Source organism: Chaetodon auriga, chromosome 13 (assembly GCF_051107435.1).
Source record: "Chaetodon auriga isolate fChaAug3 chromosome 13, fChaAug3.hap1, whole genome shotgun sequence".
In the NCBI taxonomy this organism is placed as follows: Eukaryota; Metazoa; Chordata; class Actinopteri; order Chaetodontiformes; family Chaetodontidae; genus Chaetodon; species Chaetodon auriga.
Window position 1 is genome coordinate 6,806,318 of NC_135086.1, and position 26,897 is coordinate 6,833,214.

Sequence of the window (26,897 nt, forward strand, 5' to 3'; positions counted from 1 at the left end):
AAGATTTTATCATGATCTGATGTTAAATGACTAAAAATGTCTGAAAGTGTCTGGTCCAGTGGATGTAAAATTAACAATGACAGCAACAGGGATTGGGAGAAAGAAACAGGGGGACATTTGGGGCTATTTGCATGACAGTGACACTGAGAAAAAAAAAGAATGTGGACCAATCACAGGTTTTCTACGGCCCTTTTAACGGTCCCTGTTCTCCACTACCTTCCAAGTCCTCTTAATTAAACGACAAAATCGGTTGTTTGTCATTGCCTTTAAAATGATCGATAAAAATGTTTTCAGATTTCCATGCCCCATTTGGCAGGACAACATTGTTTGTCAGTGCCTTCCGAAACCACTACACAAGTGATTCATGTGAGCATTTTCCGATCGGCCGGCACAAGCTTAAAGGTCTGGGCAGGTTGAGCAGGATAAACAAAGATATCCGGATATATTAGAGCCATTAATGGATTATATCAGAGTTCTAAACTGAACAAAGGAGGACTCTCATAGGAAAGGTGCATTTTAAGGAACCTAAAGAACTGAAAAATGAGAGGTGGGGGGGGGTCTGACCTCAGGACACGATCGAGACGAGAACAATGATTCGCTCTCTCCACAGTTATATCCATGTGTTTACTTTGGTCCCTGTTGTTTAAAGTGTTACTCAAACACCAACCATTAGGCCATTCTACACTTGATTGATGAACACAGCTCGAGTTAGAATCTCTCTAATCACTCCGGTTTGAGACGTCGCTCCTGCTGACCTTTACTTCACATGACCTCATCTCTGCTCTCCGTCAAATTTCCTTTGCTCGTTAGACAAATATTTGCTGGTCATGTGGACACAACCTGGGAAGCTTTATTGGATGTAACTGAACAGCCTTTACCTTCAACAGAATCGTTTCATCCAACCTCAAGCATGATAGCTAACCCTAATTTTACTTTTCAAGCTCAAACTGAGTACATGGAGGCGAAAACAAACAGACTAAACATATATTTTCTTAGCTTTCTGCTGAAAGCTCACACATGGTGGAAGAGCAGAGCTGCACCTGCAACAAACAAGAAATTCACCAAACACGACCAAATCGAGCCTGAGACATGCAGTCTAGGCACAAAACCGCCCAATCAGAGAGCGCATGTTGCTTAGTTAGAGGTTACCACTACTGAAATTACAACTGAATCTACTTTTCCACAATCGTCGATATACACATGGGAACGACGTACCAAGCTAGTTCCGCCCCTGAACGTAAAGCCCTTTGCGTTTGGAAACTTTCAGCGTGCTCATATGTTTGCGTGTCCTTTTAAGACGCACTGCGTTCGTGCTCCGCTGAGGGAGGATGTCCTTTGCATGGAATTTATTTTTCATTGAGAACTACTTGTGCAAATGCGGGCAGCGGAAATCATAAATGAGAGGAAGAGAGTGCAACAGGGCGGAGAGAGACTCAGAAAGGGTATATTGAAGGAAAGAGAGCAAAGGGGGGAGGAAGGGATGGAGCGGACGAGTGCCTCTTGAGAGCTTTTCCTTATTAGCCAGGCTGAATCACACGCTTTGAGTCCGGAAAACACACACTCTGGCTCTGTTCTCATCTGCTCTCCATCCCTTGCCCCCCCAACCTCTTCTCATTCCTCTCTTTTAGTCCTTTTCACATTCTCTCCTCGCAGTGTTTCAGTTCAGTTTAACCCTTACTTTCTTCTACTTTCCCATATCCTTTTCTCCGTCTAATTTGCCCTTTCAGCACTGGATACTCGCTGACCCCCCTCCTCCTCGTTCACCTTGCATGTCCTCACTCTGGCCGACTCGTTCCTCATCTCATCTGTTGAATTATCCCAAAACATCCACTTAGCCTCTCTTCCCCTCTGAATCCCTCGCTACCTCCTCTTTTCTCCTTTTCAATTCATGAGTTGATCCACTTTTCTCATTCCTGCAATTATTTGGGTCCACTCACGCCTCCTTTCATGCCAGAAAATTCAGATCCCCATATTCTCTCTTCCAAATCATCCTCTTCTCTTTGATTTTTTTTTTTTTTTTTTCAGCTCTAAACATGCACTGACCCTCAACCGTTTTCTTCAAATCTCTGCGGTTCGCTCTTCTTCTCTTTTCATTCGGCTCATTTGTCTGCTTCCCCTACTCTTTCTAACCTTTATCCCTCACTTTCTCTACCCTCTATCCCTCCCTTCCTGCTTTTAGAAACAAATTCATCTTTTCTTCAACACTTCCTCCTGCTCCTTTGTTCCTGCAGCTCCAAACACTCATTCTGGCTCTTTCTTCTCCATACATCTCTTCTGTTTCAGCCCTTCCCCGTTTTCTTTCTTCAACTTCCCTTCCTTCCTTTATTCCTAATCCCACTTACCCTTCCATTTTAGCTCCCTTTAGTTCAGAAACTCTCCAAACTTCTCTCTCATATCTGCACTGCTCCTTGAATCCACTTGCTTTTCTCAGTCTTTAAATTAGCTGAAAATTCCACATTTCCTTTTTCCGTAATGAGCACATTGTAGATCTGCCACAACCATTTCTAACACAAATACATGCCCACAGAACTTTTATAAAGTTTAGATGGAAGCAAAACTAGTTAGTGGTAATCATTAGAGACAGACTGTCTAGACCTGGGGGCCAGGGCCAACAGGGTCCTTGAGTGGGCTGTAGGGGGTCCCCAGCAGGAATAGAAGGAGTTGAATATTTTAACTTTCATCACATTTTTAGAGGTTGGAACTACAAAGAAAGACACAGGGTCTCCCATTTTGATTGACTGTAATTTATAACAACACAAGTTTGACCGCTGATTGACTATGAAGACGTTCTTAATCTTCAAATCAAAAATTAAAAACTTACTCAGTGAGGATTCCTCAAGACAAAACGCTCTCAAATTGGGGGTCTGTGGTCGAATGTGCATCAATTGTTGGGTTTCTTGCCATGAAAAAGTATCAGTCAGGAGGGAAAGGCATGTTTTAAGATGCAGCAACAAACAACCAAAGCTGTGGTTGTTGTGGAGAGGACAGTCATTAATTGCATGTCACTTGTCAGAAAAATGCAAAAGCTGTCTTGCATATCAGAGGGGCAAGGAGCCGCCTGTGCAGATGTCACAAACAGACAGCAGGACTTGAACTGGATCCTTGTAGAATCGACCGAAATGCAAATGAAATCTTTAGAAATCAGTCCTGTGAGTTGTTGCTCCCGATGCAGCAATTAATCCGTGCATTTTGAGACTTATATTCCCTGCTTTAAAGCTTATTAGCGCCTAAATCATGTAACTACCAAAAACCAGCAAAGACACATCCCCTAAAACACACACATACACCCCCCAACCAAAGCCCCCGCCCAACCAAAACTAATTACCTACAAGAAGAGAGTGAGGTGGAAAACAGCACTTGCGCAGACCAACAAGGCACCCACTAAAAGCTCCCTCCACTGTGTGTGTGTGTGTGTGTGTGTGTGTGTGTGTGTGTGTGTGTGTGTGTGTGTGCAAGACAAAGACAGTGAGTATGTATTACTGTGTGGGTGTGTTTTTGTGTGTGTGTGTGGCACTCGTTGAGCTGAGAGAATGTCTGATTAATTAAGATGGAGGAAGGAAAGCCTCTCGAGTGACCAGCCAAGCAATGCTAAAAGCTCATCTCTCCTGTACCAACTTCCCTCTATTCTTCATCTCTATTTCATCATTCAGACTGTCTGTACACATTTTGGGAACACATATTGTCTCCACTCATGTACTCTGTGAAGTGAGACAAGTGCAATCTATATGTGCAAGCTGTATATGGTAGATAATGTACAGTACATGGTGTCCACTTGTAGCTTCTAGTCATCAAAAGAAGCCTAACCAGTCTGCACGCTACATCTGACATTGTGTCGCACTTACTGGCATCTCACAGGAAGTCTGCTGGATTGCTATACAGAAGGAAAGGCTATTACTGCGTGATATAAAGCAGTAAGAGGACGGCTGCTCTTCCAGCACAAACAGAGCTAAAGTTTTCGGAGTTTCTCGCAATGGCAGATGGTGGGACAAGTGAAAGCCAACGGCGAAATCACTTCAAACATGTTTATCCTCTTTAGTCGAGCAAACCCCAAAACAAACACGAATGGAGCAACACTACGGAGGAAGGGGAGGGGGCGGAGCAGGAACTCTTTTCAATAAGCGGTAAACGGTTATTGGTGTTATCAATCCAGCAGATGATGTGGTAACACCAGTGGAAGGAGGAGCTACTGTCAGCTTGACCGTGGTCTTATTTGTTTGAGGCATGCGTCAAAAAAAGCTTCACAAATCCCACGAACACAAACTGAGAGCTGTGTGCATGTTTTACTGCTACTATTCTGTGAGACGTGAATCAACACCTGTCTGACACGGCCTGAAAACACGCAGCATTATGAGCAGAGCCGTGTGCTGCACTGGGCTGCGTTGCGACTGTACCGTGCTGTTCGTCTCCTCAGGTCAGGAGAGGCTCTCTGGGTTTCTTTCCTGCTTCATGTTATTTGCTCTCTACTTATCTTTCACTCATGCGCTACAGTACCTCTCCCGTCTCTCATGCTCCCTCCACTCTGGTCTCTCCAGGCTGATTGTTTTCTAATTGGTGGAGTGCCAGAGGTCGTGGTTGTTATGGTAACCTGCAAGGGGCACTTGGAAGGGTTAGGTGGTTGGGCGAGGGTGAGAGGGGGCGCCCACTCAAGAAAACGGAGGGCAGCACTCATGCAAGGCTTTGGTAGTCACTTCAGAAAATGGACTCTGTGTGTATGTGTGTGTGTGTGTGTGTGTGTGTGTACATGGTGGGCAAAGAATCCTGCTCTCCACTTGAAAATCTTTTGAAGGGCTCCTTTGCTTGTCTCCGTTTTTTCTCCCACCCTGGTTCCCTTCCCTTCCCTGTGTCAGCCACTCGGGCCCTCCAATCTGTCCATCCGTGTGCTGAGATGGAAGACATGCAGAGGAGCTGCAGGAGGGTGGACGCCAGGAGAATGACTGTGCGTCCTCACTACGCTGACTAAATTTGAAAATGCATATTTTCCCTTTCCAATTTAGCACTCCATCCACACTTAGCTGGCTTTTTGACCCCCGAAGACTTCTGAAAACAGTCCGGGGTGGATAAATGTGACGACAATGACACAAGCCAGTAAATATTGCAAGACAACCTTCTTCCAGCTTCAACCTACTCTGTGAAAACTTATTTTGAAATACAGCCAAGCACACAGAAAAGCTGCTGTCTTAAAGCTTTAGAAAAAACTAGATGGATTGATATCTCAGGGCAGTACCACGGAAATGAAAACAACCCACAAATGCTCGTGTAGACGTTGTTTTCACACAGCATTTTCAACATGAGATGCCTTATTATGGACATTGTCTTATGTAAAGGATGATGACAGAGGAAATACTTCATTCTAGCTTTGTGGAAAGAGGCAGGAAGAAAGAAATTGGAGAAAAAGTGACACAGCAGATTATTTAGGCCTCTGTGAGAGTGTGTGTGCGTGTGTTTCCTCTCCACAACACATCCGTGCCATTGTGTATGTGTAATCTCTACCAAATGTGTGGTTTGTGTGTGCGTGTGTGTGTGTGTGTAATGGGTTTACTAAATGAGTCTGCATTAAACGCTGCCATGCGTAAGGCATTGAGCTGGCTGTGCCCTTTAGAATTAAAGGTGGTGGGCTGTCTGAGAGGCAGACAGTGTTATATATTACTGCACTGTGTGCTTAAATAACTGTCCTTCCATAATAGAGCTGTTTAAAGAAAAGCACTGATAAAAAAATAAATCTCTGAACACACACACACACACACACACACACACACACACACACACACAAATGCACACACACACACACACACACACACACACACACACACACACACACACACACACACACACACAGACCTGTAAATCAACATACACGTGTGCATCAAACCTCAGGTGTCAGAAGTTCTGCCTCTACTACAGACTTCCTCTCAGCTTTTGACAGATTCAAGCATCGTGTGCAGGAGGAGCAGCTGACTGCGCATGTATGACAGCAGATATGAAAAAAAAGCGGCCTGCATTTATGAGCTTTCTTAGCATTTGGCTCACGCCGAGTGCCAGAGTAAAATCACTACGGGGTCTTTTCAAATTACTGCAGGTGCACCGCCATTAACAGAGCAGACTGCATGGGCGAGCAAAGGTAATAATAATAAAAAAAAAAAAGGATCATACTGCTGATACAGAGTCAGTTCCTGTGTGTGTTACTGATAGTTGATGACCAGAAATTAAAGGCATGCAGCACTATTGAAACAAAAAACAGCAGTATAATCAGCTGTTTGTTTCACTATCAGTAAACAAAACAGGCAATAATTTAGGATGATGTTCACTGCTTTAAATGAAGACGCTACTTAAAAAGATATTCTTAAAGGTACAGTGTAGGATCTAGAGGGATATATTGGCACTGCCATGTTTCTACAGCACACCTGTCAACTCTACCCATGTCTTCATGTGAGGGTGTATGTGGACAGTGGTAAGGGTGCTGGGATGGCCCAGGACGGGGCACAGGAAAGTTTCCCTAATTTTCTCAATGCTGACAGGTCTGTTTATACTGTATATTAGCCTAGCATGGAAATTCTGGCTCTAAAGAACTCCTTTGGCGTTCTATGCGAGTTTCCTTCGCCACCATCTCCTGCACACTTGGAAGCTGAGGGATATTCGATTGCATGCAATCTGCAACCTCACCACTAGATGGCACTAAATCCTCCACACTGGTCATTTAATGCGACAAAAACTCACTTTAAAGTGAAAGCAGCAGCCAAATTCACCGCAGGCATTAAGCGTTGTGTCCTGTTCACCTAAACTTCCATCAAATCTTTATTTTAGACTCAAAGCCTACTAAAAGTAAGTATTATTTCCACGGACTAAGCAAACCGGATACTTCCAGGGGAGGCTACAGGTCAGAGAGGGCAGTCTAACTTCAGCCAATGGTGTTGTTTAATCCCTTAAATTATCATCATTATCCAACATTATCAACGACGAGACAGTGTCTGTTTGTGTGAGCTGCATGTTGTTGATGTTTTTATTACTGCCATACTCTTATTTTGTGTGTGTGTGCGTGTGTGTAAATGGGTGTGCTCTGCCGAGGCGCTGATGGAATGGAGTCCTTAGTGATTTTGTTTATCTCCGTCTCCCACACGCATGCCGCTGCTTTAGCCTCCCCTGACACGCTGTAACACCGAGTCACGCACACACAGACACCGCTGACACACCGCCTTCTTTTTTTGGCACCATCGATTACTGTCAGCCAATACCTGGACTTCCTGCTGTCGGCATCATCAGGTTTCAGGAAGTGATGATAAATGAATAGCACTATCTGCCCGGACTGCTGTGCCTACGGATATAGGTTTCCAAAATCAAGACATTCTTACACTTGCTGTCCTTCTTTTGAGGAAGGAAACAGACGGGAAAGCTTCAGCAAATAATTATAGGATGTATTAAACTAAATGACCACAAAAACTTAGATCGAGTACAGCTTCTGGTAAAGCCCACAGTGGATCCATAGGGCTTGCATATTCATTTGCGTACTGTAGGAAGCCATATTATGGAATATGTGTGAAAGCCTGCAGCTGAGGGGTTAAAACTTGCTTTAAAAGGTACAATTTCACAACAACATCCTGCATATCGATGACTAAAGAGCAGACTCAAGCTGGGACAAATTAATTTTATGCCACTTTGTTTAAGTAGCATATACTAATATTGACTTAAACACCGTGATGTCTCACCCTTAACCCTTGTTTTGAAACTCAACTAAGGTTGCGCATTAGCAAAGATTTTAGCAATTTGCTTTTCAGTCAAATCTTAAAAGAAGTCCACCCTTGAAGTGAAGGTCAAGCGAGTCTTCACAGTATTTATGCAGCGAGGAAACAATACAAGAAAGACACAGTGTCAGAAAACATCTCTATGAAGCCTGGAGCTGTCCATCAAACAGGTTGACTTCCTCGCATGGAGACACAGAACAGAAATAAGGCGGATGTGTGTCTGTGTGTGAGAATATCCATAGTGGTAGATATATTCAGAAGTAAGTGAGCTGTGACTTGCATAATAAAGGTGAGGAGTGAGGATTGTGGAGCTGAGAGGAACACACTGGGCCCTGCGGTGATTTTCTTCTCTGTCTCTTTTTTTTTTTTGCTGGGATACACACAACACACACACACACACACACACACACACACACACAAAATGTATGTCAGTGGGTATGTGAGTACACAAGTGCTCATACTGAAGCTCAAAGCAAGCACAAACAACTCAATCTTTCTTTTTTGTCTGTCTCTATCTCTCTGGTGCTGTCAAACACACACACACACACACACACACACACACACACACACACACACACACACACACACACACAGGCTTGTGGCAGATAAACCTGATTTAGACAGGTGAGGGGAAAAGAGAGGGAGAAATATGAAGCATCAGCAAGATAATATTGCACTGTGCAACTGAAGACGGGAGGAAAGGAGCAGAGAGGAATCTGGGAGCTTCCTCCCGAGGCTAAACTCCAGGAAGGAGGCCCAGGTTTATCTGGTTTCAAAAAGACAAAAGCAATACTGAGACCTTTTATATGCTAAAATTTCATTTAAGACAAATGGCACCAATTCTGCTGGCAAACACTAATACTGTCAGAGAAGGTCATGGTGCCTTACCTGTCACTGGCAGGAGCAGACACAGGAGGAGACGTAGCTGCAGCTCCCCTCGGTTTATTGACCTTGGCGTACAGCCTATCAAGGGGGTCATCATCAGGGTTGGCTACGGGGTCATTACCATGACCTCCGTGGCCTGGAAAGGCAGAAGGGCCTTGTGGGGAAGGGGTGCGGGCATGGGCGTGCTGAATTGTACTGTAGGGAGGTGACTGAGGCAGCGGTTGGGGCATTGAACCCATGTTTCGGTCCCTAAAGGATTGTATGCGGGCATAGTTGGGGTCTGCGTCATCATCCTCAACATCTGGATACGCCGACCCGCCGCCGCTGCCACCAACTTGCTGATCTCTGGGCCGGTGCTCTCGCAGCTCAGGGTGCGATGCCTCGATTCTGACACACAGACAGACAGACGGAGAGCCAGTTAAGCCATCTTGAGATATTATTGAACCACTGATGATTTGGACGAGTGGGCTGATGATGAGTGAATTACAAGAGCTACCGCAAAGAAACGTCTTCAAACAAACCTCACAAAAGCATGCCATTGGTACAGAGCTCAGGAATGATGAGCATGGAGTGGAGAGGGATGGAGAATGGAAAGAATGAGACGCAATAGAAGAAAGGAATGGCATGAAGTGGTTTCAATGAGTTCCATGAGAATGATAAATGAACACTCATCTGCAAGCACGGAGGAAAACAAAAGACGGGCACAAATTTTGAGAAAAGACGAGCAAACTGAATATACACGGTACCTGAGTCTGTATGTCAGTGCATCTAAAGCACAAAAAATGAGAATAGTTTTATCTCCCCCACCTTTCCCTCTCGTCTTTCATCCTCTCGAGCTCGTGATCACTCAGGACGTCTGACTTCTGCCGCTGCAGAGCCGCCTTCGCCTCCTTCTTCTCCTCTTTTTTCTTCCCGAATCTGGACAGAGAGAAGCAGTGATGCAGACAGAAGTCAGAAACAATTACGACATTTAGAGACAAACATCATAATGAATTAAATCTGTGTGGGGATTTCAACAGCCTTCAGCAGGATGTGGCGCTGTGGAAACCGACGAGGAACCGACGCTGCGTTAACACTGTTCATTCAAAACACACACGGCTGAAGCCCTGCGCATGCACAGCGACACGAACCAGAAACACACACTGTTATTCATTGTGAGAGCTTCTGACATGGCCTGCGACTCAGTCCTCTGACCTCTCACTCACAGACAAACACAAATAGAGGCAAACAACACTGGAATAAACAGAATATGAGCAGTGTAAAGCTACTGCTTCACACTGTGACTTTGTACTCTGTGGTGCCTAATCTAAATTAAAAGATGGCACACACACGATAGACTTAGAGGCCCGTTTTAAGTGGCCACATATCAATACTCAGACCACAGCGGTCAATACAGTTTGAGTGTGGTCAGCATCAACAGCACACTCAGCACTCCCGGACAAATCATTACCTGGAGAAGACCATGAATCACGCACGCACACGCACAAATACACACACCTGACTGAACTTCATAACCGAATGTGAACGAGCAATGACGGCGTCGGAGTTTGAGGACTTCAGTGTGTGGAGGTACACAGTGTGAAAGATGTCAGAATATACAGAGAATGATGAAGGAAACCGTGTTTTTTTGTTCTTTTCTTCTTAATTCAAGGACAGGTATTAAGGCAACTGTCATGCTGACAAAGGTCTGATTGATATTTAGTCATCAAGAGCCATTCAGAGGCCTGCTCGCATGCTGATGCAACAGAGGAAGGAAGAAAAAAAGCTCAGTGCTCATTATACTTTACGCCCCAGCAGCTACTACAGTGAGCGGGATGTGGTTAATTGAGCCAGTCAAACATGTTAAATAGTTAATATCTCCAACATGCAAACTGTGACCTTATAACACACCCTATGTTTTATTTATCTAGTGAATTTATTGATGCATTATTCTTTTGTCTACACTTCCGCTACACGCTGCTGCTGCTGTTTGCGAGGCATCTCTATACCTGCCTGTGCATTATTTAACACTGATGATCATCACTTTGCGGTGTGACTGTCTGTAGATTAGCTTGTGCATTGCTGTAGTTCAAAAGAAAAAAAGAGAGAAAAAGTTGAGTTGGCTGAATTAATATGTTTCTTTGAAATGCTTAATGTGGACTGGGGGTTAAAGAAGCCCATTCAGAGCCCACAGAGGGGCTCAATGGGCAATGAAAGGCTATAACTGTGTGTGTGCATTAACAGTGTGAGTGTGTATCTGCCTCACGGGGGACAAGCCTTGCTCTAATTACTGCTACCTACAGAGTTAGAGGCTTACCCTTTCCTTCAACTCTCCCTCTCTTCTCCTCACTTACCCTTCTTTCACCTCCATTCCTTTTTACATTTTCCTCCTTTTTTTTTTTTTTACCTCCGCACTCTCCTCCTTTTCTCTCATTACCCTCATTTCAGTTTCTTTCTATCCATCGCTTACCTCGCCGTCACCCCTTCATCTCGACCCTTGGTATCAAACGCTTCTCTCACAGCACTTAACCTCTCCCATCCCCTCCTCTCCCCTCGTCTACGCTGTCGTCCCCGTTTCCTCTCTCGCCGCAGCTTCTCAGCAGAAAATGAAAAGATGGAAGAGAAGCTGGGGATAAGGCTGGATTTCATACTCTTTGTATTACTTGCAACTCAAATTAGCTTAAAACCGAACCTGACACACTCATAACTGTCAAGTGAAAAGGCTTACAGAGAAGAGCTCATACACAAAACCCATATATTGAAAGAGATAGGAGATAATGTAGACGGATGGAGACAGACAAGACAAAACCTTACACCTGACAGAGATATGAAAGACAGCCTCAACTGTCCAAATACCAAGTACAGGACCTCTACTGGACTACAGCGAAATTAGGTACTTCTTTAAAACGTTCTCATAAGCAGCTTTCATTTATGAGGGGAAGGATGGAGTCCTTGACTAAATAACTGTACACGTGTCGAGATATTAACTCACCTGTCCACAAGAAGATTAATCAAACTGGCTTTTAGCCTCTAAATAATCTCCATCCTGCTACTTTCATGACATAATCAACAAAAACGGGTTAAATTAGTGAAAATTGTAAACAATGCTTTTGAAACTTGGTTAAAAACACTGATTACCCAACTGATATATGGAGTTTCACACATGTTTGAGTGTAAAATGCTGTCTTTAACTTGAGCTGCATCTCTATATTATGTGGTATATTTCCCTTTTTTCCATCATTCGTTCATTCCTTCCTTCTCTAACTCCCTGTGTTCATCTGTGAAGGCGTTTCCTCCATGAGGTCAAGTTCGACACTTAAGATGAACAAGGATGATTACAAATAAACAAGCAGCCATCTGTAACTTCGTTTGACTTACCTACATTCAGCAGCAAAGCGAAGGGAAAGCGACAGCGAGGGAGGTACAGGAAGAAGCACTGAGACTGTGGACACCTACTGCTTAATTAGGCCTAGTCTCTCTCTCCAGTCCCTCTTGATATTATTATTACTGTGCTGTTGTGGGAGGCATCATGCATGGATGCACACACACACGCACACAACTGAACGAAGATATAAACATAAAATATAATCAGAAACATAATAGAGGACAAAGACACACAACAATTAAACAAGAAAGTGTGTGTTCCTGCGTGTGGCCTTCAGCATGTGAGCGAGTTATAATTGTGATTCCTTTTCATGTCCTTCAACATGTCCTCTGTCCAACATGAGTGATCAGTTAAATCAATGAGCCAACTGTCACCACAAACTATTTCACAATGGCTTTTTTTTCTTTTTTTTTTTTGCATTTTATGATGAGTTACTAAAAGGTGGAAAAAGGAAAAGCACACGTGATATGGACGAGATGAACAGGCTGATCTGTAAGTTAAACACGCACATCATACAGATGTGCGCACACACGTAGTCCGGACGTCAAGAACATGTTTTTAAATTGACATGTTGCGACATCATGCCTTGAGCATAATTTCACAAGGAATATCAGGGTAAGAACAGCTGATTAGCAGCCAGTTAGGATGAATAAATTACCTCTTGTTCTATCATTAGAGGGAACAGAACGACAACTCATACATATTCATGACCTAACACCACAATCTGTATGGAAAGTGTATGGCTACTCATTTGCATGTGTATGCAAGAAAGATTTAATTAGAAATATATGGACGGGTTTCTTAAAGCGTCCATCTGCGTTGGAAAAGGTAGGATGAAAAAAAAAATTCAAGCGTTCAGTTCTGATGTCTGAGCGAACGCAAACAGGGTTTCTTTGGGAATTACGGTTTCTCTTCATGCGTTACGAAACAGTTGTGAGTAAACAATGTGTACAACCACAGAATCTATTGTACATAACAGATCTACATCATTTCTGTGCTCCCAGCCAGTATCCTTGAATATACTTTTAAATTCAGCTTCATTTCAGTTCAAGTGTTTGGAAAACTTCTGTGCATACGCCATCACTGCAGAAACACTGGATGAGCCTGACTGCTGTGCCATTTTGGGTTTGGTTCAGTTGTGATAAATTACAAGCTTGTTTATCTTAGATATGACTTTTCCTCCACTGCATCACTGCACACCCCTGACGCACCAATCAAACGTCCTCCAACAACAGGAAAGAGATGAACGCTGATCATACGAATCCAAACAGAACAGACTGAACTGGTCAAACATGACCTCAGAACGGTGAGTGAAGACGACATCTACTGTGATTTAGAGACACTCCTTGTTCTATTGTGTTTGAAAGTGGCTGGAGCAAGCAGCGGTTATGAAGGGGACAACACGAGGGAGCTTTTAATCTTTGCTGGGGAATGAAGACAGATCTGGTTTTGTAATCTTCTCTCCAGTCGCACCACAGCAGTGCTACAGGCTGCTGGAAAAGGTTACACCACTTACAAGACGTCAAAATCTCCGTTAAGCATGATTTGCAGTGTTTTTGTCATTATTGAGGTTGCAGCATTCCTGTACAGCTCAACTGATGGGAAGCTGCTCCACTAACCCAAAGGTTTTCGGTAATCTCTTCGACTGTTGTCATCGGGGTGTTTTGGTTGGAAAATCGCTGAGACGACACATCATGCAGCTTTTCTTTTTTTTATTCCCACAGCTCTACCAAGAGTTCCTCCCTGTCCAGGGTCCAAAATGAAGTCATTCAGCTAAATCAGCTCGCTCCATACCAGGAACGAGAACAAATACACAGCTGGTCCAGTGATCTTACCGCTAATACAGGACATGCCTGAGCTGCACTGCTATGGATGTGTGTACTATACATGTAACTATCCATCTGAAAGGATGGCAAACTGACCAAACATCATCAAACATGGACTTAGCATGTCAAATCTGACCAAACATCCCCAAACAATTCCAAACAAGGCCAGACTGCCATGGCAGCCCAAACAAACATCTGTGTTTGTCCGTGTTTGTTGGGGAATGTTTGACTGGTGGGCCATGGGCTTAAGAATCTGTGTGGTTGCTCAACTTCTGATGTGATTTTTTTTTTTCAGCCGGAAAGCACTAGAAAGAGCTCACTGGACACAGGCGCTCAATCGCTGACGGCAGCCCGAGGATGAACACGGGAGGATGGGATGAAATGGGAATCCTAACTGCTGAAAGCCCCTTTTACATTTTTCTCCACATGTTTAATACTCCAAACATGAACATTTGGATGTTTTGCTCATCACCCAACACAACCTCAACCCACAATTTAACCTGCATCACACACACACACACACACCCACTGCTTAGGATGATGAAGAGCGAGCGCTCAGACGGCTGTGCTTCTGAATGGTCCACGTGGAGAAAAGCCACTGACAAACGAGCAGAAAACCAGTGCAAACATCTGTGACTCTCACTTCACCTATTCTTTCTATCCTTCTGCTCTTCTCTCACTCCCTCCCTCTGCCACTCCTTAGACACGCCTCCCTTTGCTATCATTGGCAAATGGATCCCTGAGGGAGTGGATGATTGACAAGTGTGCTGCAGTAACAGGCGCACACACATGCACCCAAACACAGATGCATGAAAGCAGACAGACACTGTGTGAGAAAGCACACAATCAGATGCAAGCACGCACACACACACAGATGATTGGCAGGCATGACATAAGTCCGTGACACTCCAATGACTTCCTGTCATGATGTTTGATTGGCAGCTGGTGGGCCTTTCCCCACTTTCAAGCATGTGCTGTCTAATTATGAAACAATGGCAGCCAACGTCTGGTCAAAAGTCGGTAACTGGAAACAGCCTCCTCGCACAAATCTCACATCGCCTTCACCTAAACCTCACCGTGGTGTTTCTGTGGTACGGAGCTGAAAGCAGGCATAGCTGATTGATATGTGAGCTAATCAAAGAGCTATGAAACGCAGCAGACGCTCATCTGGAAACGGTGTTGTAGCGATGTGACAGTTTGAAGCCTCTTCTAAGCTGCGTTACAAGCTCATACCTCTGGCTATTTACTCTTACTGGTTTCCTTATTTCCCTTATTCTGGAATTATTTTTTTCTTTTATTTTTAATTTACTTAATGTCTTATGTCCTTCGTACATATTTCCACTTACGCTGCTAAATGCTGCTGCTAATGCTGTTTCTGTGATGCCGTATTATACTGATTATCTGGTTCTTTGAATAAAGAGGAGAAAAAAACACCCCCAGCATTTAGCAGTGGCCAGTAAAAGCACCCAGATTGTCGAGATGGGCTAACAATGGCAACGAAGGAGCACTTTAAGTCTCGCAGAGGTGCCACATTATGATCAGCTGGAGAGAGCGTTGAGAGGACAGGAGAAAGGAGGAAAAAGGGGCACATATGGAAGTGAGTGTAATTATAAGTATCAGTGAGAGGCGGCGGACTCGGCGCTCAAAGAGGGGGATGGGGGTCTAATTGTAAGTCTTTTGCTTTTGTCCTGTTCACACTCTGAGTTTTAAGTTTTCGACTGTAAAGTGTTTCTGAAAAACGTTTTCTGATGAATGTAGACAATTCAAGAACACACACGCACATGCAGGCGCAAAACAGCAACCAAGGCCAGACAGAGGTGAGCACGGCGATGCGTGATTACGACCAAACAGGCAACCACGCATTTATTATCATAGATTCTCATAAATTCACACCATTGTCAGTCTGAAAATGAACAGCATGCGCACGTACACAAATCAACAATCACAAAAAACATGATGCGCTGGCAACAGCAGCAGCACCAGGCCCTCTCTGGTTCTGGTACATTCCCGGTCTCGCCTAATAGATTACCATATTTTCATTTGTCCAGGCCATTTCTCTCCCTCACACACACACACACACACACACACACACACACACACACACACACACACACACACGCACACGCACACGCACACAGATGTCAGAACAGCTCGGAGAACCATACTCTCAATCCATGTTAATTATGTTTGTAGAGCCATAACTTAGGGTTGTAGGTGTGTGTGTGTGTGTGTGTGTGTGTGTGTGTGTGTGTGTGTGTGTGTGTGTGTGCAATATGAATGTTCATAGGGTTGCCAGATTTGTTTGAGTATCAACCTTAACGGTCTGAGCAAGAGGGAAAGAATCCACAGATGAGAGAAGAACAAAGGGTCACACAACTGCAGACAATTTGGAAGCACACACACACGCACACGCAAACACACACACGCACACGCAAACACACACAGGCACGCACACTCCCAATCGTCCGAGGAAGATTTACAGCAACCTTGTGCCAACTGACTGACTGTGTGACCAATCATGTTTTATCGGCACATGAATATTCATGATGGTAGGACAGTTACCAACGTGCACTTACACACACTCACAGACTCTCACACTAACACACACACACACACACACATAAACAAAGATGATTGGCATATCTGATTGGCAGGTGGCAGCAGTTCCGATGACAGAGCCAGCTGTCCACTTTAAAGGGCGTTTCAAACACATATTCAGAGTGTGACTTTAGCGTCTGGGTTAACAATGTGAATGAAACATTACAGTAATTACATGAAAGCTTTCTACACCCTCTCTTCATTAATGTGAAGAACTTAATTGCAATCCAGACGTTTTGGTAATTACAGTTTAATTTAAAAAAAAAAAAGTGAACTGAGTTGTGCAGTACAATAAGAGATAGATTTACTCTAGGAACACTGAGGCCTTAATGTGTCTTTGCAGCTGATGCATGGATAGAAACACAAAGCAGCATCCGTCCGTCAAATATATGAACCGATCAATGGTAAACATTCACACTTACTACTGAAAAACCAGACTAAGGAGTAAGGTTGACTATCTCATGCCACCTCTCCTCCAGACCATTAGGCCAATCAAAGCTGGCCTTAGATGAATGTGACAAATCAGCAGCTCAGCCTAGATTGAACTGCACTGAATAGCACCAATTTGCCTTCTCAGTCTACCACCATTACATGCAATCAAATGCAGATAGGGAGCTGGAGCTGGACGGAGCAGACTGAGAGGAAGGATTGGAGAGATGGAAAGATTATGGGTGGAGGGAGGTTCCAGAAATATGGCAGGAGAGAGGGGAAGGAGAGAAAGGGTGAAATTATCACTGGGCTCTAATCAAGGCCCTCTTATGGAGATGACAGATGGGCGCAGAGGAAAGGTCAATACATCCTTGGGTGGTATTATATGGTTTCTTAAGGCACTTAAGGCATGACGTGATGGGGTATCGGTGGTCAGATGAAAGGATGGATGGAGGGATAGATGCTTAGAGGGAAGCGGATTTAACTGGAGATACTCTCTGGTGTGCTGCGTAGGCTGTCCAGACCATAATCAAAAGGAACGGTAGATACGTGAAAGAGAGCTGGTTGAAGACAGAAAGAAGGGATTGAGCGCGACCTTCCCTGAACTCTGAGGCACTTAAAACATTGCTAAGATGGTAAGAGAGTGTGAGAGGGTGACAGAGGTGAAGAAAAAGCCATCTTTACAGAGATCCTCAGGTGTGTAATCTGTGAATTCATAGGAATATATCACATTGTGCCAGCAATGATCCATCAGTGAGACGTAGCCTGCACGTTAGTCCATACTAACAGCATCAAACACAAAATGAGGAGACCACACCAGAACGGTATGAATCCATGATTGTGTTTGACGGTCATGAGGGATTTTGCCTGCTGATGTTTCTAATTACAAAACAAGCAGAATTCAGACACAATAAAATGATGATAAAATGCATCTAAAGCTCAGAGGTGCAGGCTCTCTGCTGTATCTGTGAATGACTGTGAAAGCAGTAATGATGGTGAAAGACACTGCATTGTTTGTTGATTTTACAACTTGTTTTGCCGTCGAAGCCTTAATGACCGCGGTGAGCACGAGGGACGCCGACTCCCCCTCCTCACGGTGAATTAACTGATACATTCTCACATCATATCATCACTTAATGTTATTACAGAGCGAATTTGGCTCCTGTTTTATAACGTCCAACAGTGCACGAGCGCTGAACGACAGAACGTTAAGGTGGGTTTCTGAGTTCTCACACAGTTGGCTGCAGCATTGTAAATAAAGGGAGACGCTATTGGCGCTTGTCTTTCCTTTGAAGCTTGAAGAATCAAATGATAAAACTAAATATTATGTGAAAAATAAGGGCCGTAAAGGCCATTTAATGGAACCTAAAGTTGTATATTGTGCAGTGAAGGGCTGAAATGGCTGAAGGGCTTCCACCTCAGGTGGAACTGAAAAAGATGGAGGCCGATATTTAAGCAGGTAGGTTGGTCTGACATTGAACTAAAACCACAAAAATAACAAGTGGGTACAGGAGGGATGAACATGCTGTATTAAGACATTACATACCTACTTCAATGCATTCTCCCATCCAGGTATTAAGAGCCATTCAGACATTCAACCGCATGACAAAGACGCCGTTTTAACACCATAAAAGGAATATGTCTGCTCACCGGGAGAAGGTCTCTCTCTAATGACTGAACACTAAAGCTATGAGAGAGTGAAAGCAGACTCAAGTTAGGAAAACAAGGTGGAAAAGAGGTGAAGAAAGAGGTGGAGACCGTCAAAGAAAGCACTGAACCTGTTCAGTCAAGTAAAATTAGTATATATTAGTCTAATTGCCTCATATTCCACTTTAAATAACATGCAATTCTGAGATTTAATCACTGCGATAAAAACCGACTTTGAAATCTGGAAGTGTTTTTCTACGTCCGGGTTCACACAGATTGCTTTTGTGCGAGTATTTTGAAAGGCTGAGGGTGTATTTCGCAGATCAAATTGCACGCAAGTGTTTTTCTTGGGATCTGTATCTGTAAAATGGTCATGTGAAATCCCGTTCCAGACGCTAGCATGGTGAAAAAACCCGATCGCAGGTAGGAATTAAGGGAGAGAGGATCATCATTGAAACACTTCGCCCGTTCACGCTGTGTGTCTACCTGCGCTCCATTCACACTGGAAGACATAGTGTTTAAGTTAATCACACGAAATAGTTCCAGCAGATAATTTTCCACAGCTCTTAAGGAAATTGGGACAGCGCTCTTAAGAGTGGTCTTTGTGTGCCTGTGAGCATGTGATAGAGCTCCACGAGTGGAAAAAAGACCTCAGTGTTCATGTTTATCTGATATAGTGTGAATGCATGAGGTGCGCAGATGGTGCTAACTCATGTGGCCCTATTGATAGAAAAGATTTGTATGTATTTGTGGTTTACGAGCTTCATTAATCTGATTTGATGACATTAGATTAAAAAAAAAAAGATAAATGAAATGAAATAAAATGCTGGTTGTTGCAGTGACGCAAGCTGTGACCTCATGCTAACAGGACCAAATGAATACAAACAGGCATATGACCACAACGAATGCATGCTTAAACGATAACTGGACTGCACTTACATATGTGTGTGTGCATTCAACATCCGCCCACTCACACACACACGTCCATACACCGATGGCTCAGGCCACCACGCACGGTGCCGATACAGCGCTTTCCATCCAAAGTGTCCCACGATGATTCTACGCATGTTCACCCATTCACGCACACACTCGCACACACTAATGCAGAAACTGGGAACGATGTCGGGTTCGGTATCTTGCCCAAGGACACTCTGACACGCCGTCTGCAACCACCGACCTTCTGATTAGTGGACGACCCGCTCTAATTCCTGAGCCGCAGCTAACCCGAGCCGACCCAGATTAAAAACAAAAACTTCCTCCTCTCTCGCTCTCTCTGTCTCTCTCTCACACACACACACAGTTACTAACCTCAGCAGGCCAAAGCCTATTTTCTTGCTCTTCTTCTCCGACTCCTCGGGCTCCTCTGCTTTCTTCTTCTCTTTTCCTTTCCCCTTGTTCTTTTCCTTCTTCTTTGTTTTCGCTTTCTTTTTCTTCTCCTTTTTGCCTTTCTCCTCTATCCGATCCCCCCCTCCCTGGCGGGATGAACTACTTGCAGGGGTGTCCCGGCCCGAACTCGGCTCCGAACCATCATCTATAGGGAGCACGTTAAGAAAAGGAGAAAGGTGGGAATTAGAGCTGGTGTGTGGAAGAGGGAGAACAGAGTAGAGAAAGTTTTAAAGGAAAATAATCTCATTGGGCTGTTTCCACTTCCATCACTGTGTTAGACTTAAACTGAAGTAATAAACTCTTTAAGATTACCAATGAGATGCTTTATGGAAGTGATAAAGACACACGATAAAGATTTATCACTGAAATCCTAATTAAAGCAACTTAAAGGTAAAACCGACTAATCCCACTTTTATCTATTAGACTTACTGGCCTGCAGGGATAAACCAACCAACACGTGACATAAGTACGTCCAAGTTCATGTCATAGCATCGCCATGTGTTCGAAGGTAAGAAGCAATTTTGTCACAGACCATCAAATGACAGTCATGACTAATGACAGGAGCATTTAGCATGCTAACCACGACCCAGCAAACCACAGGCTTGATCAATGAGTCACTCCAAAACATCCAAACAATAGTTTCTATTCATTCATTCAGCAGACACTCGTCCAAAACGAATCCCTTTTTTGCCGGTTCGACACAAACAAGGACATCAGATAATTCATCATCATTTAGTGTTTACATAATGCTGAGTCTTCAGTGTCCTGAATTTCAAGCTAACATGGAGGAGAAGTCAGTTGCGCGGTCCAGTGCACATACTGTACAACCGTAGAGCTTCGGCACTGAGCTAACGCGCTTTGCCAGAATGACTCATGAAAACAGTAAAATCAAGTAGCATTTGCAAAATCCCACAGCTTAACGCAGCACAGTGAAGCCCACATATGAGGTCATCACACAAACACAAGTACGCAGACCAACAAAAAGCGCACAACGGTGCACATCCCCAAAAACGAACAGGCCGCATGCACACAGGCACAGGACACCAAACCTCGTCTCACTGGCAGATTTATTAACTTTACAGGGAAATAAGAAAGCATAAACATTCAAAGCATAAACTGCGACGCCTCATTGCTTCTTCGACAGACTGGAGGCTTGGCCTTGAATTACAATTATCTCACACACATGTGAACACACACGCACACACACACACATTCAGAATACTTGTCAGATTTTATAAGATAACAAAACCAAATTAGTTCATTCAATTGAGATTTAACTTCGTGTGGATATTCACTTCAGCCTTAATTACAAAGACTGTCTAGCAGCAGAATGGAATCGCAATTGTGTGTGTGTGTGTGTGTGCATGTGTGTGTGCATGTGTGTGTGTGTGTGTGTGTGTGTGTGTGTGTGTGTGTGTGAGGGACCTGGTTATTCATCCCATAAGGATTTAAAAATTGAAGATGACCGCAGCAGATATCTCTATGAAACTTTTTCTTTTTTTATTCTTTTGGCAGTTAAAGTCATCGACTGTATGTACTGTGTGCGTGAGAGTGTGTGCGTGTGTGTCTGTGCATGCGTACATTGCACAGCTAGCTTTGCGAGAACCAGTTTGAGCTTTAGACCTCAGGAGTGAGGACATTTTGGCCGGCCCTCACGTTCAGATGGACGTTCAAAGGGCTGTTTGAGGGCTCAGACTTGGTTTTTAAGGGTCGGGTGATGGTTAAGGTTTGAGTAAGGGGCCAGGGAATGCATTATGTCAATGAGGGTCCTTACAAGGACAGATATACAAATGTGAGTGCGTATGTGCGTAAACTAAACCAGTCAGTCAGTGCAAAAAAGAACTTTGTTTTCAAAAACAAACAGCAAAGGAAAACCAAACGTGTTTAACAAGAATATGTGCAGACCACTGGTTCATTCTGACACACATGGAAAACTTGGTGAATCAAGGTCGGTTTGGTTGGTTGCAACAACATGTCAGGAGTCATTTTTACTTTTTAACATATTAGGTCATTGGCCATGGTATTTCTTCTACCACGCTAAACACGAGCAGATGCTAAAAACAAAAGCTAAAAGAACGGTTTCTATTTTGTGCTTCACGCCTGTTTTCTTTACTGTCATGGCACAGAACTCACCACAAACCAGCACAGTTTTGCTAACATCTGATCTGATTCCCACCACTTGTCGGGATGGTGTGTGAAGACGGAGACACAAGAAGCACGAAACAAAGAAAAACAGGAAGAGATATGAAACATAAGTGAGGTAACACACGAGCGACGGCAGCGCAGCATGTGAAGAAAGACAGAGGACGACAAACAACTATTCTGCACAATAATCCATCCCAGCTGACGTGAGACATCAAAGGCAGTGACTCAAAGCCACTGCTGAATAGTCCTCTTGACAACTAAATTCACTGGAAACTGTGAAGCGCTGTGGAATTAGCTGGATTCATCTCACAATGCAGCAGCTACACAAGATCCCTGACTCTACATTCACTGTGCACTTACACTGTCAAAACGTTAGCAACGCGCGCCTTCCTGCTAATCTACCACTCAAAAACCGACAGATTGCAGCTGATAAGAATTTACATTCGCCGCTGAAGTGAAACTGTGATTTAAGCCCGAGCGAAAGCGTACGAATGCAGAGACACACAGATGGAAAGAGACGTTGAGCGCGCGTCACAGAACTGTTCTCTGTCAATTAACAGCAGCTCTCAAAGTGTTGAGCATTTCGAAAGATGGTGACAGATGTGGCCACGGCGTGTGTGTGCTGTTGACATGCCCTATTAGTCCTATCCTGTGTGACTGCAGTGATCTGAAACAGCCCGACTCATTACTCTGGTGGTGACTGATAAGAGTTTGCTGCTAATAACACAGCTGGGAATTGAAACGTAGCTTCTGGTGAAACAAAGTAAGCAGCTACCATTTAGCTCCTGGATGAATATTTAAAGCTAAAGTCCACATATTGAATCACATATTGTAGGACAACGCTGCTGCTTTGCTTCTTCATCCCTTACCATCATCATCTTCAGGTGGCCCGTCGTAGGATTTATCAATAGCTGCTCTGAAGCTCTCGTTACAGCCTCGTCCCCTCACCATGTTTTGGCGAGGACGGTGGAATGGGAGGAATTCGTTTTTCCTGTTAACCTCTGACATGGCCGTCTGGAGACTCTCCAACGAACTGGACTTCTTCAAGCCGAGGGTAGGCCCGAGTTCCACAGGAGGTGATGGAGCTGGGGAGGGCAGAGGGAGACAGAATTACAGAGAGATCAGGGTAACACATACGACATGTTTCTGTCCGCCTGCTTGTTTTGGTGGACCACAGGTGACATGGCACGGTATGGTTATAGCACATTAGCTGGCAACCAGAATTTAGATTTATTATTAATATTTTATGGAGCAATGTATTCTTTTTGAATATAGTTTAATTATAATTCTGCTATGATAAATGCAGCTACAATCAAAAGACAATTTTGCCCAGGTCCGACCAGGCTGTCAAACAGATTTGCCCTGCTGTGCCTTGCTGTGATTGGTTTAAAAAGCCTGTGAGAGACACTGGCTAAGATCCAGAAAGACTGCGACATGGCTGATCTCTGGAGAGCAGAGGCAGGAAAAAAAGGAAAAACAGTGATACAGTTAACTATGCCGTCGTTGAGCTTGTGATGGATGTGAGGTCTGCTTCACTGTTACTGGTTCTCCATCCATCATCACAAGTATACCGTGAGAGATATTACTGAGGGAGGGAGGGATCCAGCAGAAAGGATGATGAAGAGGACAGCAATGGATGAGAAGACAGAGGAATGGTGGAAGTATTGGAGGGAGAGCGAGGTAAAGATCAGACGTGTCGTGAAGATAAGTTGCGAAGCCTCACAGAAACTAAAGGCGAGGCGTGCTGAACCTTGCATGTTCTCCTTTAAGCACACTGTCCAGCCACTGTTACTATGCTGCTGCAGAAACCCAGCCAAGGCGAATGACAGGCTGACTGCTGAAGTTGGACCGAGTTCAGCCTCGAGCCCACTGTGATGTTCCCACCACTTGTGAGGATTGCTGATTGTAAAACAAAAGAGGCAGAGAAGGTGATGTGTGCTTCCAATTTGGTTCGCCACCGACCGCCACCCAAGACGATGGCGGGCGAGATGCGGAGAGAAGGGACGGGAGGAACGACGACAGGGAGAGAGCAAATTAAGTTTCCTCCTGGGAACACCACGGTGGCAGAGAGGAAGACAGAGAAAAATGGGGAGGAAGGGAGGAAGGCTGGGCTCGCTGCCAGCTCAAAATACTGGTAATCCTTACACACACATACACACACGCACACACATTTTGGATTCCTTGCTGGCTCTGGCTTGTCGATATGATGCCACTGTGATTCATGATAGCTAAACCTGCATCACTTTAGCTAATGATTCCCTATACACACGACTGCTCTTTGTGAGTGTGTGTGTGTGTGTGTGTGTGTGTGTGTGTGTGTGTGTGTGTGCTTATGCGTGTTTTTTTTTTCTTTTTTCTAAAAGCAGGAGATGAGAGGGCTGATGTGACTTCCACATCTATTTAAACAACCATTAACCAAACACACACACACACACAGACACAAAGAGTAATAACACACACTGAATGTATGCACATGCATAATGTAAGCCAGCTGCTAGGAGAGGAAGATGGACAGGGCCATAACTTGTGACACTCCCATCCATGAACACAGTCCACGTGACGGTGAGATGCACCCTGAGGTAGTAAACGCTAAACAAGTGTTTTGTGATTAATCTATACTGAATCAAGCCTGAGTCTGCTTCTCTAGCTTTTTATGGATACACTTTAACAGATACACAGAAGATTAACATAAGTGTGCTTGTAAGTAGTACACGCTGCTGTCACAACAATCCACATCCCACCCGCCCACCCACTACGCACGCATGAATCAAGTCTACATCCCTTCCACACAATGGCAGGGATGAAATTTCCAAACTTTGAAATTGTACAAGATATTTAGAAGGAATGACAGTGATACTCGAACGTTTGTACAAGCGCTTCTCATCCTCCTGTAAAACCCAAAATGCAGCGCACTCAGTGGAGTGCAGATCCCAGCCAGGTGTGTCTGTGGGAGTGTGGGCGGAGAACAGAGTGTCCAGCGTGTGTGAATGAGCAGGGGAACAAAGGAAAAGACAATATGCAAGATCCAAAACACCGGCAATGTAAAATGTTAGCGTCAGAGTGAAAAAGGTACCAGAAGAATCCGCCAACATTAGTGTGACCGCCAGAGACAAATCAAGATTCAAAACTGAAGAGGTTGTTGAGTTTTTATGGCCCCGACCAGCCGGTTAAGAGGAGTCAGCAGTCAATGGCGGCGCAAAACAGAGCAGTCAATAAAGCAGAGTTTTCAAAAATCGTGAATCACTGAAGCTCTGAGGTATTCAGACGTATGATCAGAAATATGCAGAAAAAATACTGGCTTGATTAGTCTTAGGTCTGGCGGAGATAAAGACGGAAAAAGATTACGAAAAAAGCAGGATACGCACACTTTTATTAATGAAACTCACACTGCGTACAAGTTAACTCAAGCCTCCAGAGTTTGGTTACGACACGTCAGTACATGACTGACCATTTCGCCTTTTGCCCGAGTTTCTGCACCACTGAACCTTCAAATGTGCCTTCTCCTTTACAATGAGTCACTCAGGTCTTTTCTTCAAGCTGCCGTGACAGCGTACTGATCCAAGAAGCATCTGCATCTGTTGTGACCAATGATAACTTCATCATTTCCCAGACTGTGCACCCTTGGCCAGCAGCCTGAAGCAAACTATAGCAAAAACTTCATCAGATCGTCGGCCAAAGAGCACAGCGGAGTCTCCAGTCTTAGAGAAAACATTAAAAAAAACAACATATTCAGAAATAAATCTATCAGAGGGTTGAGAGTGGTGTGTATTCTTAAGAAAGGTTACATGTGCTCACTTCAACAGATAAATCACTGTTTGAAAACTCTAAGGACTGCGGATTAAAGCTGCCAGTAACATTTGAACCAATGGCTCCAAAGGCATGAATAAACTCAACATGAATTGTCCAGGATTTTTGATGTATTATTCCTTTTATTCACTCTCTAATCAGTGTCCTGAAAGCCAACATGTTTGCAGTTGCCAACAACATTCTGAAAACACGGACGCCCTCAAAGTTAAACCAGCATCTGACGGTTTCATTTCGCTTACATTGAATTCATAATCCGGCGCACTTAGGCTCAAAGGACATGTCTAGATTCGTACGCACCAGTCACGCCGGTCATTTAGTCACAACTTGCTTTCTATAGATTAATACATTCCATATGAGATCTGCATGTGATGCTCTTCGTTTAAAGTCAGAGATTGGAGGAAGGGTCTGTGGGTAACTGCAGTCATTTTGAGAGGTCTAACACAGAAGACACACATGCTATGTGTGCAGACAGCGACCTCTGAGTCTAAACTTCTGTTTGCACAGGGCTCGGTAGTACGATGAAATACACAGTATTATAAATAGCTTTGTGGTGCTAGGCTGGGTTATCCGGGAATGAACAGTATACACACACACAAACACACACACAAGAAAATACAGATAAACAACTACAAGCACACAAACACTGAGTGATGAACATGCATGCGCACACACACACACACACACACACACACACACACACACACACACACACACACACACACACACACACACACAGTATTTTGCTGTGAGTAGCAGGATTTGTGTCATAAATGTAATTACTGCTGTCCAACTGTAAGATGATAGAATTAAGCTGCTTTTAAAGAGAGAGAGAGCGAGAGAGAGAGAGAGACAGAGAGAGAGAAAGACAGAGAGAGAGACAGAGAGAGAGAGACAGAGAGAGAGACAGAGAGAGAGAAAGACAGAGAGAGAGAGACAGAGAGAGAGAGACAGAGAAAGGACAACAAGCAAGACAAGAGTAACAAAGTGGTTTGAGGGAGAGGATACGAGAGTGGGGGGTTGGCAGAGAAAACAGACACTGTGAGAGGATGCTATAGAGAGAGAAACAAAGAGACA

General features: G+C 44.1%; 1 protein-coding gene across 3 annotated transcripts in view; it reads right to left on the reverse strand.

Moving 5' to 3' along the window:
* Positions 1 to 26,897, reverse strand: part of LOC143330157 (partitioning defective 3 homolog B-like) — a 186,221-nt gene that overhangs the window by 60,355 nt on the left and 98,969 nt on the right. For all 3 annotated transcript variants that reach the window (XM_076746438.1, XM_076746437.1, XM_076746439.1), the window contains exons 18-21: positions 22,886 to 23,101; positions 19,794 to 20,016; positions 9,429 to 9,539; positions 8,625 to 9,008 (exon numbers count right to left, since the gene is read on the reverse strand). In XM_076746438.1, the coding sequence (XP_076602553.1) occupies positions 8,625 to 9,008; positions 9,429 to 9,539; positions 19,794 to 20,016; positions 22,886 to 23,101 (934 nt within the window). The remainder of the gene's footprint in view (positions 1 to 8,624; positions 9,009 to 9,428; positions 9,540 to 19,793; positions 20,017 to 22,885; positions 23,102 to 26,897) is intronic.